This window comes from Panthera leo, chromosome E1, assembly GCF_018350215.1.
Source record: "Panthera leo isolate Ple1 chromosome E1, P.leo_Ple1_pat1.1, whole genome shotgun sequence".
Taxonomy (NCBI): Eukaryota; Metazoa; Chordata; class Mammalia; order Carnivora; family Felidae; genus Panthera; species Panthera leo.
In genome coordinates this window covers 9,318,160-9,331,329 of record NC_056692.1, presented here as the reverse complement: position 1 = coordinate 9,331,329, position 13,170 = coordinate 9,318,160, and the positions used below count along the sequence as shown (strand labels likewise).

General features: G+C 44.3%; 1 protein-coding gene across 2 annotated transcripts; it reads left to right on the top strand.

Annotated features, from left to right (window-relative positions):
• Window positions 1-8,990: 8,990 nt before the first annotated feature.
• On the top strand, window positions 8,991-11,186 carry UBB (ubiquitin B). 2 transcript variants are annotated; one of them, XM_042915580.1, is made up of 2 exons: window positions 8,991-9,353; window positions 10,102-11,186. In XM_042915580.1, the coding sequence occupies exon 2, from the start codon at window positions 10,108-10,110 to the stop codon at window positions 11,023-11,025; it is 918 nt and encodes a 305-aa protein (XP_042771514.1). In that variant the 5' UTR covers window positions 8,991-9,353; window positions 10,102-10,107; the 3' UTR covers window positions 11,026-11,186. The 2 variants fall into 2 exon arrangements, with proteins under 2 accessions (XP_042771514.1, XP_042771515.1); XM_042915581.1 differs by lacking the exon at window positions 8,991-9,353 and adding an exon at window positions 9,534-9,635.
• Window positions 11,187-13,170: the final 1,984 nt, after the last annotated feature.

Sequence of the window (13,170 nt, the reverse complement as noted above, 5' to 3'; positions counted from 1 at the left end):
TCTAAGCTCATCTCCCTTCTATTCACCTGCTATGATGTCACCAGGTTATCATTCTACAGTAGAAATCTGATCATGTCATTCCCACGCAAAACACCCACCCAAAGGAACTGAAGTCCTTAGCATAATAAGGCAAGGCATTAGTCATTCATTCTTTCAACAATACTAAGCACTGATTATGTAACAGGCTCTAGGCTAGCTGGCTAAGTGTGAAGGTATGGTGACAAACTGGAGAGATGTGGCCTGTACCCTCATGGAATTTGTATTCCAGTAGGGAGCCAAATAAACAACCACGTAAGCAATATAATTATGAATTGGATAAATGTGAAATTGTTATTAAGTAGCCAGGGTGCTGTGACTAAGTTCTGGGAGCAGGGCTGGATGGCAGAGAAGTGACATCTTTCTAGGAGGTGACATTTATACTACTTAAATTGTGACAAAGAAATGACCATGGGGAGAGTTCTAGGCAAAGGAAACATCAAGTTTCCAAGGTCCAGAAGTGGGAAAGAGCGTGGCTGGCCAGTATGGCGGGAGGCGGTGAGGTCGCTGATGGTTGAGCTCTGCCTGCTTCTCCAGCCTCATTTCCCAAAACACAGACCCACCTGCAACCACCCCTAAATCCCAGACATGCATAGCTACCCACTATTTCCTTAACACACCATACCTTCTCAGTTTGCACCTGCTCCCTCCTGCCTGGGCAATCCCACCCTTGGTGATTGGGTTTCTAAATCCAAAGGAAAACCTTTGGGTTCCTCGCCTACCCTCCTCCATGCACTAGACTGCTCCTTCTTCCTCTGTGCTTCCAAGGAAGTCTATATGTACTTCTCCTTTTTTATACAGCCAGCATTTACTGAATGCTCTCTATCTGCCAGGCACTGTTCTAAGCACTTTTACCTGTATATTCGACTTTATGGGGCAGGTTTATTTAAAATCCTCAAAACTTCTACCAGCTACGAGTTATTAGTACCTCCACCATATAGATGAAGAAACGGTGGCTCCAAAAAGTTACATAACTCATCCACAGCTCTACAATGAGTAAACGGCAGAGTCAGGATTTTAACTCAGACCAGTTTGTATTTTAAGCACTAAGCCCTTTTTGCTCTTCAAGACTGATCATAGTAGCTAATATTTATCAAGCACTCCCTATGTGCTGGGCTTTCGTCTTGACTCTTCATATAAATGAACTTCTTGAATCCTACAACTCGCTGAGGTAGACACTCTCAGGGGTCACAACAACCAGTAAGGCTGGCCCTAAGACCAGGACTCTCCTGGGTGGAGCCCGCCTCCTGTCCCAGTCAGCAATCCCAATGCCTCCTATACCCAGAAATTACACAACAAGTTTTCGCTGGCTGAATGAATGAACTAGCAGAACCAGTGTTTTTCTCTTCGCTCAGAATTCAGACTTCAAGAGCATCCGGTGCCTGGAAAGAACTGGAGAATTATAATGGAATACAAATCTGGTGTAGAAAATACACACCACTGAGAACTGATTAATATAAAGGCTAACTGGGGGTGCTGGGTGGTTCAGTTGGTTGAGCGTCGACTTCCGTTAAGGTCATGATCTCATGGTTCGTGAGTTCGAGCTCCGCGTCAGGCTCTGTGCTGACAGCTCGGAGCCTGGAGTCTGCTTGGGATTCTGTGTCTCCCTCTCTCTTTCTGCCCCTCCCCCACTCATGTTCTGTCTCTTTCTCTCAAAAATAAATAAACATTAAAAAAATTTTAATACAAAGGCAAACATACTTATTGTATTTTGGATGTGAGATAAGGAAATTCCTTTATGTATCAGAGGTTGTCTTATGTATTAGATGTACTAACCAACCCCTCCAAGAGCAAAATGGTAAAAGGGTTGCTTCCAAGACAGCTCTCACCGTAAATCTAATCCATGTTGAAATGTTCACAAAGCCAACAAAAACCACACACCAACTTACAAAACCATCTACATCTTTTGTCTAGCTATTGTTCTTTGCTGTGGCAGCAAATAAATTCCATTTATTAGACACAATAAATAAAAGTTTAAAATGTCACTGAAATCTCAGAATAAGTTCATGACCCTAAAAAACAAATGGGAAGTAGTCACTGGTAATCAGTAGAGGAAATGAAGAATAGTTACCTGAATCTAAGGGGATGGTACAAAATTTATTTATCCGAGCAAACAATAGCTACTATTGTCTAGTCCATTTTGGATGTGTAATATAGTTTCCTAACAGGTTTGGAGATTGAGACGGCCAACTACTGGTTCTTGATTTTGTCTTGGGTCACTGGTTTTGTCTGGCTCTTGAATTTCAGCTTGGATTTGTGGGATCGGCCTCCACGTTGGGCTCCGTGCTGGCAGTGCAAAGCCTGTTTGGGATTCTCTCTTTCTCTTTGCCCCATCCCTGCTCGCACTCCCTCTCTCTCAAAATAAATAAATAGAATATTTTTGAAGAAAAAGCAAATGCAACCCTTAAAAAGACCACAATAACTAAAACAGATCCATACATACCTAACCAATTGATTTCTGAAACTGATGCTAAAGCAATTCAGTGGAGGAAGCATAGTGTTTCCACCGTGCTGGAGCGACGGGACATCCAAAAGCAAAAAAAAAAACCAAAAAAAACAAAAAAAAAAACCCTCAATTTAAACTTGACATCTTATACAAAAGTAACTAATTTGATATGGATTTTAGATTTACGTGTTGACACAACACAGGAGAAAATCTTTGGGCTGGATGAAGAGTTCTTAGCAGGAAAAGCACAATCCATTAAAGAAAAGAACCAACAGTTGAGGGGAGACAACAGAAAACTGGGGAACTGGAGGTCTTAGAAAGTTTACCCAGCAGATGTAGTAGAAACAAGGTAGAAAGAAAGCTAGACGGGTGACAGGTCGGGCTCTGAGTGAAGAATCCTGGAGTTTAAGAGTTCAACCAGCTTCAAAGTTCACTGCCGAAGTCAAATGGAGATAATCTCTAAAGAGATGAAGGAAATGTGGTATAAGATAGGGTGTTGAGACTTCATCAAAATAACAAACTTTCGTATTTCAGAAGATACAATCAAAAAAGTAAAAACTCACAGAATGAGTGAAAATATTTGCAAGGCACATATCTAAGAACTTGTATCAAGAATATACCAGAAACCGGGGCACCTGGGTGGCTTGGTCGGTTAAGCGTCCGAGTTCGGCTCGGGTCATGATCTCACGGTCCGTGAGTTCGAGCCCCGCGTCGGGCTCTGTGCTGGCAGCTCGGAGCCTGGAGCCTGTTTCGGATTCTGTGTCTCCCTCTCTCTCTGCTCCTCCCCTGTTCATGCTCTGTCTCTCTCTGTCTCAAAAATAAATAAACATTAAAAAAAATTTTTTTAAAAAGAATATACCAGAAACCTCCAAAACACAACAGCAGAAAGCCAAAACAATCCAATTACAAAACAGCAAAAGACATGAACAGACATTTCAACAAAGAGGATACACACATGGCAAATAACCACGTAAAAATATGTTCAAGGTCACCAATCGTTAGGGAAATGCAAATTAAAACTATGATGAAATATCACTATATGTATATTAGAAGAGCTAAAATAAAAAGAAACAGTGATAATACCCAAATGCCGTGAGGATGCAGAGAATCTCCCATACATTGTAGGTGTGAGTGTAACCAGTACAGCCAGTCTGGAATATAGCTCAGCTGTTCCTTAAAAACCTATCCAGGGGTGCCTGGGTGGCTTGGTCGGTTAAACGTCTGACTTCGGCTCAGGTCATGATCTCTCGGTCCGTGAGTTCGAGCCCCGCACCAGGCTCTGTGCTGACAGCTCAGAGCCTGGAGCCTGTTTCGGATTCTGTGTCTCCCTCTCTCTCTGCTCCTCCCCTGTTCATGCTCTGTCTCTCTCTGTCTCAAAAAAATAAATAAACGTTAAAAAAAAAATTAAAAAAAAAAAACCAAAAAAAAATACCTATCCATATTCTTACACATGACCCAGCAATTACAGTACTGGGTACTTGTCCCAGGGAAATGAAAACATATTCACCAAAAAAAAATGTGTATATTAACGTGTATATCAGCTTTACTTCTAATAGTAAAAAATTGGAAATATATCAAAAGTCCATCTGTATGGGGCGCCTGGGTGGCTTAGTCGGTTGAGTGTCCAACTTCAGCTCAGGTCATGATCTCACAGTTTGTGGGTTCGAGGCCTGCGTCGGGCTCTGTGCTGACAGCTCAGAGCCGGGAGCCTGCTTCAGATTCTGTGTCTCCTCTTTCTCTGTCCCTGCTCCACTCACACTCTCTCTCAAAAATAAACATTAAAAAAAAAAGTCCATCTGTAGGTGGATAAATAAACCAATTGTGGTACATCCATACCATGGAATGCTACTCAGCAATGAAAAGGAATCGGCTATTGATATATGCAACACCTTGGATGAATTTCAAGGGAATTAGGCTGAGTGCAAAAAAGCTACTGTCAAAAAGTTACATATTGAGTGATTCCAACATTTCCAAAATAACAACATTATAAAGATGAAGAAAAGGTTAGCAGTTGCCTGGGCTTGGGGGTAAGGGGTGGGAGAATCCTGTGACCATAAAGAGGTAGCATGAAGGATCCTTGTGATGAAACAGCTCTGTATCTTGATCATAGTGGTTACGAATTTACCCAAGTGACAAAACCGCATAGAACTATGTATACACACACACACACACACACACACTAAAGTGCATATAAAACTGCTGAAATCTGAATAAGGTCTGTAGAACATACAAATGTTATTTTCCTGCTTTTGATAGTGTACTGTAGTTATGTAAGGTGCTACCACTAGGGAAACTTGGATGAAGCGCATACTAAGATCTCTCTCTACTATTCTGGCAACTTCTTGTGAATCTATAATTATTTTTAAAAAGTAAATAAATTAGGGAAATGCTAATCAAAACCACAATGAGATATCACCTCACACCCATCAGGATGGCCACTATAAAAAAATAGAAGAGAGTAACAAGTGTTGGGGTGCCTGGGTGGCTCAGTCTGTTAAGTGTCTGGATTCATGTCAGGTCATGATCTCACATTTCATAGGTTCGAGCCCCACGTAGGGCTCTGTGCTGACAGCTCAGAGCCTGGAGCCTGTTTCAGATGCTGTCTCCTTCTCTCTGCCCTCCACTGCTCTCACTGTCTCTCCCTCTCTCTCAAAAATAAACAAACGTTAAAATTTTTTTAAGTAGTAAAAAAAAAGAAAGTAACAAGGGTCGGTGGGGATGTGGAGCAACTGGAACCTTTGCACATGGCTGATGGGTATGTAAAATGGTGCAGCCATTATGGAAAACAGCATGGAGGTTCCTCAAAAAATTAAAAATAGAATTGCAATATATAAAGCAATCCCCTTTCTGAGTATATATCCAAAAGAACTAAAAGCAGGATCTCGAGAGATATTTGCACACCCATATTCCTTGCAGCATTATTCACAATAGCCAAGGGGTGAAAGCAACCCAAATATCCTTAGACAGATGGATAGATACACACACAATGTGGTATATACATACAATGGACCATTAGCCTTAAAAAACAAGGAAATTTTGTCACATGTATGGATGAACCTTGAAAATGTTATGCCAAATGAAATGAGCCAGTCACCAAAAAAACAAATACTGTATGAATCCACTTTTATAAGGTATCTAAAGTAGTGTGGGGTAAAATAGTGGTTACTAGGTTCTGGGAGTGGGGAGAAATGGGGAGTGATTCTTAAGTGAGTACACGTTTCAGTTTTGCAAGATAAAAAAAATTCTAGAGATCTCTAACACAATAATGTGAAATATAACTAATACCACTTAACTATACACTTAAAAATGGAAAGATGATAAATTTTATAGTATATATTTTTTGCTATAAAAAAAAGCTAAAGTGAGGTGCCTGGCTGGCTCAGTAGGTAGTGTGTGACCCTTGATCTTAGCATGGAGCCTACTTTAAATACATTAACTAAAAAAAAAAAACAAAACAAAAAAAAACCAAAAAAACAAAAAACTGAAGCAAAATAAAAAATGTTAAGATTTAATAAAGTTGGGTGTTGGTTATATGATGCTGGTTATATTATCTCCAACTTTCATTTATGTAATATTCCATAATAAACATTTTAAAGTAGCTGTTTTATAATGGACATATTTCATAATTTTAAGACCCAATGTAAAGACAATACAGAATTTTTCTCCATGTTCATTTGGACATCCAACATCAGAGTTTCTAACTTGCTGGTAGTAAATCAGGAGTCTTATAATTCTATTGACATGAATAGCCAAACTAGGAAATGACAAACCACATATTAACTCTGTATTTTAAATATCAGCTGATAATGTCAAGAAAACAATTGTGAATTTATCATTGGAACCACAGTTTTCTCACAGATTTTTGTTAAAAGACATCTAGCCAAGGGGCACCTGAGTGGCTCAGTCAGTTGAGCATCTGACTCTTGATTTCGGCTCAGGTCATGGTCTCTCAGTTAGTGGGATCGAGCCCCATGTCAGGCTCCTTGCTGATAGAAAGGAGCCTTCTTGGAATTCTCTCTCTCCCTCTCTCTCTCAAAATAAATAAATAAACTTAAAAAAAAAAAAAGAAGACATCTAGCCAAGTAAAATCACTTAGAATTTTTTTTTAATTTTTTTTTTTTTAACATTTATTTATTTTTGAGACACAGAGAGACAGAGCATGAACAGGGGAGGGTCAGAGAGATGGAGACACAGAATCTGAAACAGGCTCCAGGCTCTAAGCTGTCAGCACAGAGCCCCGACGCCGGGCTCGAACTCACAGCCCTCACGGACTGCGAGATCATGACCTGAGCTGAAGTCGGCGGCTTAACCGACTGAGCCACCCAGGCGCCCCACTTAGAATTTTTTTTTTTTTTTCCCAAAGTAACTGCCTAGGCAAAAACCATTTGACTATGGAGAAGTAAGTGGTGACTTTTTGTTTTGCATTTTGGTGCCTAAGGCTGTCACAAAGTTGGGGTGTTTTTTTCCCCAATTGAAAAAAGGTAAAATTGCACTTTATTCACGGAACGAACATATATGGAACACAATGCCAAGTATCGTGCTAAATTACCAAATCCCTGATCTCTGATTTTGTCATTCTATTTCTTAATTTGTTTACAAATTGTCTTTTTTTTTTTTTTACGTTTTATTTATTTTTGAGACAGAGAGAGACAGAGCATGAACGGGGGAGGGGCAGAGAGAGAGGGAGACACAGAATCGGAACCAGGCTCCAGGCTCCGAGCCATCAGCCCAGAGCCCGACACAGGGCTCGAACCCACGGACCGCGAGATCGTGACCTGAGCCGAAGTCGGACGCTCAACCGACTGAGCCACCCAGGCGCCCCTACAAATTGTCTTTTACAGTTTACTACCAAGAAATGATGCGATTACTAAAAATGTTCATTTATAAACAGACCATAAAAAATTCACCTTGGTTTACAAGGACAGCACCTGTCATCCTTCTGAAAACATTTTGCTTTGTGGCGGTCACCGAAGGTCCCACTTTGGGAAAACATTAAACCAGGAAGCTGTATGACTCACTTGGTTCTGGCAATTGCTGGAACTCTGAACTAAGGCATCCTATCAGTCAGGTGATCTCCATTCTAGTTTATTCTCCCCACCAACACGTATGACTCAGAAGATGCTAGTTGCTGAAACAAGTTCAGATTCATTGCGAGTCTGACAAAACTGAAAATTCATACTTGGTCAAAGAAACATTTCATCAACCACCTCCAAGTCCAAAATGAACTTGGAGCTCTTAAACTATTTTTATCTCTGTTATTCCAGGAAGGAGATCTTACCAAGTTTTAGTTCACTCAAGACTGTCAAGGTGTCTGTTAACTCCTCAATATACCTGTCTGTAGTGCAAGGTCATCGACACAGTTTTTTAAATATTATGCTTAGAAATGTTGTGATTTAATGACTTCTCTAAGTGCTATCTAGCGAATTTGTGTTAATGTGCAAATCTTTAGACCGCTCCTTACTGAGATTGGTTATTACGCCACAAACAGCCATTTGCGTGTTTATTTACATCCCCGTCTCCGTGACTCAGACACCGGGCCACGTGTCCCCGAGATCCCAACGCCCCTCCCTGCCTTACGCTCCTCGGGTTATCTCCTAGGGGGACACGGGGCCACACCCAGGGTGGAGGGAAACCAGCCAGAGTGGCCTTAGCCGGTTACCCCCGCCTTTAGTGTCGCTGGCACACCACACATTAATGGGAGAGAGATTACTTTCTTGGACACGAATTCCTCGTCAGCTCTCCAAGCGGGTCTTCGGCTCCCTAATTTGCATCTTTTTCCCCCACCAGCGTTTGGTGAAACAGAAGGGAAAGAGACTGCGGGTTTCGCGGGAGCCAGACCTAAGCCCGCCGCCCGTGTCACCTGGAGCCGGGGCCTCGCCTCTCCGGGCCTGAAGGCGCTGGGAGGCCCGGGCCCCGCAGAGGTTCCCACCACCAGAGTCTAGATGACGGACTCTCCTCGGAGCCCTTGTGGGGATCGAGAAGGACAAAAGCATCCTGACTCCAATAAACAAGTGTAATTAAAGCTCTTCAACCCTGCCATTACCAAGCGCAAAACTAAAACCGACCAGTGCGGGATCGCGTTAAGACTGGGGGTGGGGGGGGCGGGTTTCTGCTTCCGCTGCAGACGCCGGCACACGCCGGCAGAAACCAGCGCGGGCCGCGCCACCCAAACCGGAACCGGGGCGGCCTTCCGGGGAAGTCGCCGCAGAGGAGGCTTTTTCCCCACTTAAGGCCCGAACACCCAACATTCAGTGGGGGGACTGGGGACTTCGGAGGCGGGGGTCAAGTACCCCTCCTCCCTCTCCGGCCGGAAGTACACCTCTCTCGCGAAGGCGCGCCTCTGGGGCGCATGCGCACAGAGCTACTTAGCAACGTCCGCGCTTACCCACCCCAGCACGAAGCCCAGCAACAACGGAGCCGCCGCGTCTCCCACCAATCAGCACCGGCCTCGCCTTCAGCCGCCTCACCAATCAGCGCCGCCGCCGCAAGGAAGTTTCGAGAGCTTTCGAGGAAGGTCCCCTTAACTCAAATCCATCCGCCCGATAATGTTCCTATTTTTTCCTGAGGGAGGAGAAGGATCGCCTGGAAGAGAAGGGAGCTGAATTTTTAGGGTCCTTTCTTCGCCTCTGAGGAACCTGGGGCTCGGTGGAAGGACCTAACTGGGCTGCGGGAGGTGGGGCCGAGCGAACTACTTTCAGCAGCGTACGGACACGGCGGCTACGTAAGCAGTGATGAGTCACGCAACAGACGCTGCATAAATTCCAGCTCCGCGGAGCCGCGAGCGTTCAGAAGCGGCTGGCAGCGCTGGGTGTGTGTCGGTGTTGGGGCGACTGGACGTGATTGTCTTCGGTGTCCTTGCGTTCGCTACCAGGTACTGGCCCGCGGCCTTCGAGACCTGGGAGGAGTGGAGAGGGGCTCTAAGCGAGACCAGGCTGGCAGCTTTGGGGGTCCGGGTGGCCCTCCGGGAAAGGGGTTGGGGGAGGGGAGGGCGAGGTGACGCGGCGCCGCAGCGCCGGGCCTTTCCGGAAGAGTCGGCCTTGTTTACGTGCAGGGAGCGGGGGCGGTTCGCGCGCGCGCGCCGACAGAGACCAACCGACCCTTAACCGATGGAGATTCCATCGTGTCTGCTTCAGGGGGGGAAAGCGGAAAAAAGGTGGTCTAGCTTGGTTTCTAAAACTGTTACAGATTGTGAATCCCAACGCGGTGAAAGCGTCCCGCCTCATTTCCGTTTAAACAGCAGTTTTTATTTTTCGAGATTTAGGAAGGTTTTTTTTGTTTCTGTGGGTTTTTTTTTTGTTTTTTTTTTTTGGTTCGTTTTTAATTTTACGTGTCATGCTTAGGTTTTGGGGGAATTCCGGGGACGGGGTGGGGAAGGAAGACGATTTAGCGAAGAAAGAACAGGAAACCTTGAAAATGCTTTTGGTCCTTCATTGTCTTTAAGTTGAAAGCCTTGACTTGATTATTCAGTGCCTGATTTGAGGCTACTGAAAGTCGAGAGGTTAATACGGTCAAGGCACTTCAGAGAATGAAGTTAACTTCCATTTGGATAATTATTTATGTAAGTAATTTAAAGATCCTGTGGTGGTAACACTAACCTTTTCTTTCTTTAAACGTTTTAGGTCAAAATGCAAATCTTCGTGAAGACCCTGACCGGCAAGACCATCACCCTGGAGGTGGAGCCCAGTGACACCATCGAAAATGTGAAGGCCAAGATCCAGGATAAAGAGGGCATCCCCCCAGACCAGCAGAGGCTCATCTTTGCAGGCAAGCAGCTGGAAGATGGCCGCACTCTTTCTGATTACAACATCCAGAAGGAGTCGACCCTGCACCTGGTCCTGCGTCTGAGGGGTGGTATGCAGATCTTCGTGAAGACCCTGACGGGCAAGACCATCACCCTGGAGGTGGAGCCCAGTGACACCATCGAAAACGTGAAGGCCAAGATCCAGGATAAAGAGGGCATCCCCCCAGACCAGCAGAGGCTCATCTTTGCAGGCAAGCAGCTGGAGGATGGCCGCACTCTTTCTGATTACAACATCCAGAAAGAGTCGACCCTGCACCTGGTCCTGCGTCTGAGGGGTGGTATGCAGATCTTCGTGAAGACCCTGACTGGCAAGACCATCACCCTGGAGGTGGAGCCCAGTGACACCATCGAAAACGTGAAGGCCAAGATCCAAGATAAAGAAGGCATCCCCCCTGACCAGCAGAGGCTCATCTTTGCAGGCAAGCAGCTGGAAGATGGCCGCACTCTTTCTGATTACAACATCCAGAAAGAGTCGACCCTGCACCTGGTCCTGCGTCTGAGGGGTGGTATGCAGATCTTCGTGAAGACCCTGACTGGCAAGACCATCACCCTGGAGGTGGAGCCCAGTGACACCATCGAAAACGTGAAGGCCAAGATCCAAGATAAAGAAGGCATCCCCCCTGACCAGCAGAGGCTCATCTTTGCAGGCAAGCAGCTGGAAGATGGCCGCACTCTTTCTGATTACAACATCCAGAAAGAGTCCACTCTCCATCTGGTTCTTCGTCTGAGGGGTGGCTGTTAATTCTTCAGTCTTGAAGTTCATAGTGCCCAATGATGGCATTGCTCTGCACTCTAGCCATTTGCCCCAGTTTAAGTTTAGAAATTACCAGTTTCAGCAATTGCTGAAATACTGGTTTTCTCAATAGCTGTTCAAAATGTTAATAAAAGTTTTGTTGCATGGTAGCATATTTGGTGTCTGTTGTGAAATTACATGGTGGGGGGGGGGGGGCTCCTATCTGATTAAAAGGGTCCCTTCAAGGAAGGGGGATTAGCTTTCAGAAGGTCATTTTCACCAAAGTCAGTCCCCTTGGGAAGGAAAAGGTGTTTTGAGTTGCAGGAAATTTGTCCTTTGTTAAAGGTCATAAGATTCTGGTGTAATGGGAAACCATTTCAGAAGTGCAGTACAATTAAAAATTCGTTGAATTGGAGGCGTATTGAGGGAAAGCAAACTTGCCTACCCCTCAAATAGCTGACCTGATCGGTCCTTGTAGAGAAAAATGAAATTTTTGTTGAGGCTGCTGAATTGTGGTTTCAAGTATTGTGATTTTTTTTAAGTAAGTAAGCTCTATGCCCAATCTGGGGCCTGAACTCAAAACCGTGAGATCGGGTCACAACACCCATAGTAGTTTCTGATATTGTTAGAAAAAAGTTGAGTAAAAATGTAGAGAACAGGATACCCTTTATGAACAATGCCATAAGTTGTCTTCAGCCTGTACAGTGCCTGCAATAGAACTTGAGTAAATAAACGTGGTTTTCAGCTTGGGACAAAATTGGGTGTTGTGGGGAGTACACGGAGGGGGAAGAAGTTGGAAGCCCTCTTGGTTTTCTCAAGTTTACACTGTAATAAGAAAATAACTTCTCTGGTACAAGAACTTGTCATTACAAGTGTTGCTGTTAAGAGAAAACACCTTAATTCCCCTGAGGTGTGTCCTAAAGGAGCAGCTGAACATTGTAGAGAGAGGTCTGGTAGTCCAGGTATACCCGACAATGAAGGACTTGCAGGATTTTGGGAACTTTGCCATAGCAATAGTTGTAAAATTCCTGCCCTAGAAATCTGATGAAGTTGGAGCATAAAATAAACTGGAGTACTGAACTCAGGGTTTCTTTGTAAATTAGACCCTGGAAATAACCACTTGATGGGCTGTTTGAGTGAATTAGTATTTCATTCTAGAGGGGTGGTAATAAACTGGGCCAGAAAAGGCAAAAACAGCTATATTAAATCTTTGGAGGTAGTAATGAAAAAAGCCTTTCTTGGACTTAAGGGACTGTCTTTGCTATTAGATTGGAAGGATTTCACTATTGGAAGATGACATCTTTTCCAGTTCCAGTGCTTTACGGTCGACTTGTTCAAGGCTAATTTTGAGAGAAAGGGAGGGGCAGAGAAGAGCGGGAGACACAGAATCCAAAGCAGGCTCCAGGCCCTGAGCTGTCAGCACAGAGCCTGATGCGGGCCTCGAACCCACGAGCCCCGAGATCATGACCTGAGCTGAAGTCGGATACAACCAACTAAGCCACCCAGGCACCCCTCTAATGCTTTTAAGCAGGTTTTTTGCTGACTACTCAACAGGCCTCTTGCTAGGAAAGCTGTGTTTCAAAGATTAAAAAGTCTTGTCCTTTCCCACACTTTGCTTTATACTTAAAAGCCCTGTTTTGAAAACTTGGAGAATAAAAGTATTTCACTGAAGTAAAAACTAATGGTGGTTTGTGCAATAGGACTTGCACAGTTGTATTATTTCTCCTCGAATTCTTCATTACCTCTTGACAGGCTTGCAGCTCTGTAGTCTTGTGAATCTCGAGGAGAAAGATCTCAGCTTATACAGTCTCATTCTCTTAGAATCTATTTTCCATAGGGATCCCCTACATACTCATGGGTCTTAACAAATGTCTCTTTTGCACACAACTTGAAATTTGACCAAGAAAAATGCTCCCTAAATGCGTATTCAACAACCTGTGCTATCAGTTGAGTTTGGGAAATGGGTTTATCACTCGTGGCCTTAAACCTTGCTCTACATGGAGTAAAATTGAGGTCGACTAGTTTGTGGCTCCCGTTCACTTGACTACTGGTAAGGGACCAGCAATGCTGTGGGGAAATGTGACTGGATGGGAGTGGAGCTTTCCTTTGGGGATGTCCTAGAAACGGATGAAAGAGGTGATAAAGATATGTCTG

What these genes read in the sequence shown, in the direction of transcription:
- UBB (XM_042915580.1), top strand. Translation starts at nt 10,108, where the DNA reads ATGCAAATCTTCGTGAAGACCCTGACCGGCAAGACCATCACCCTGGAG.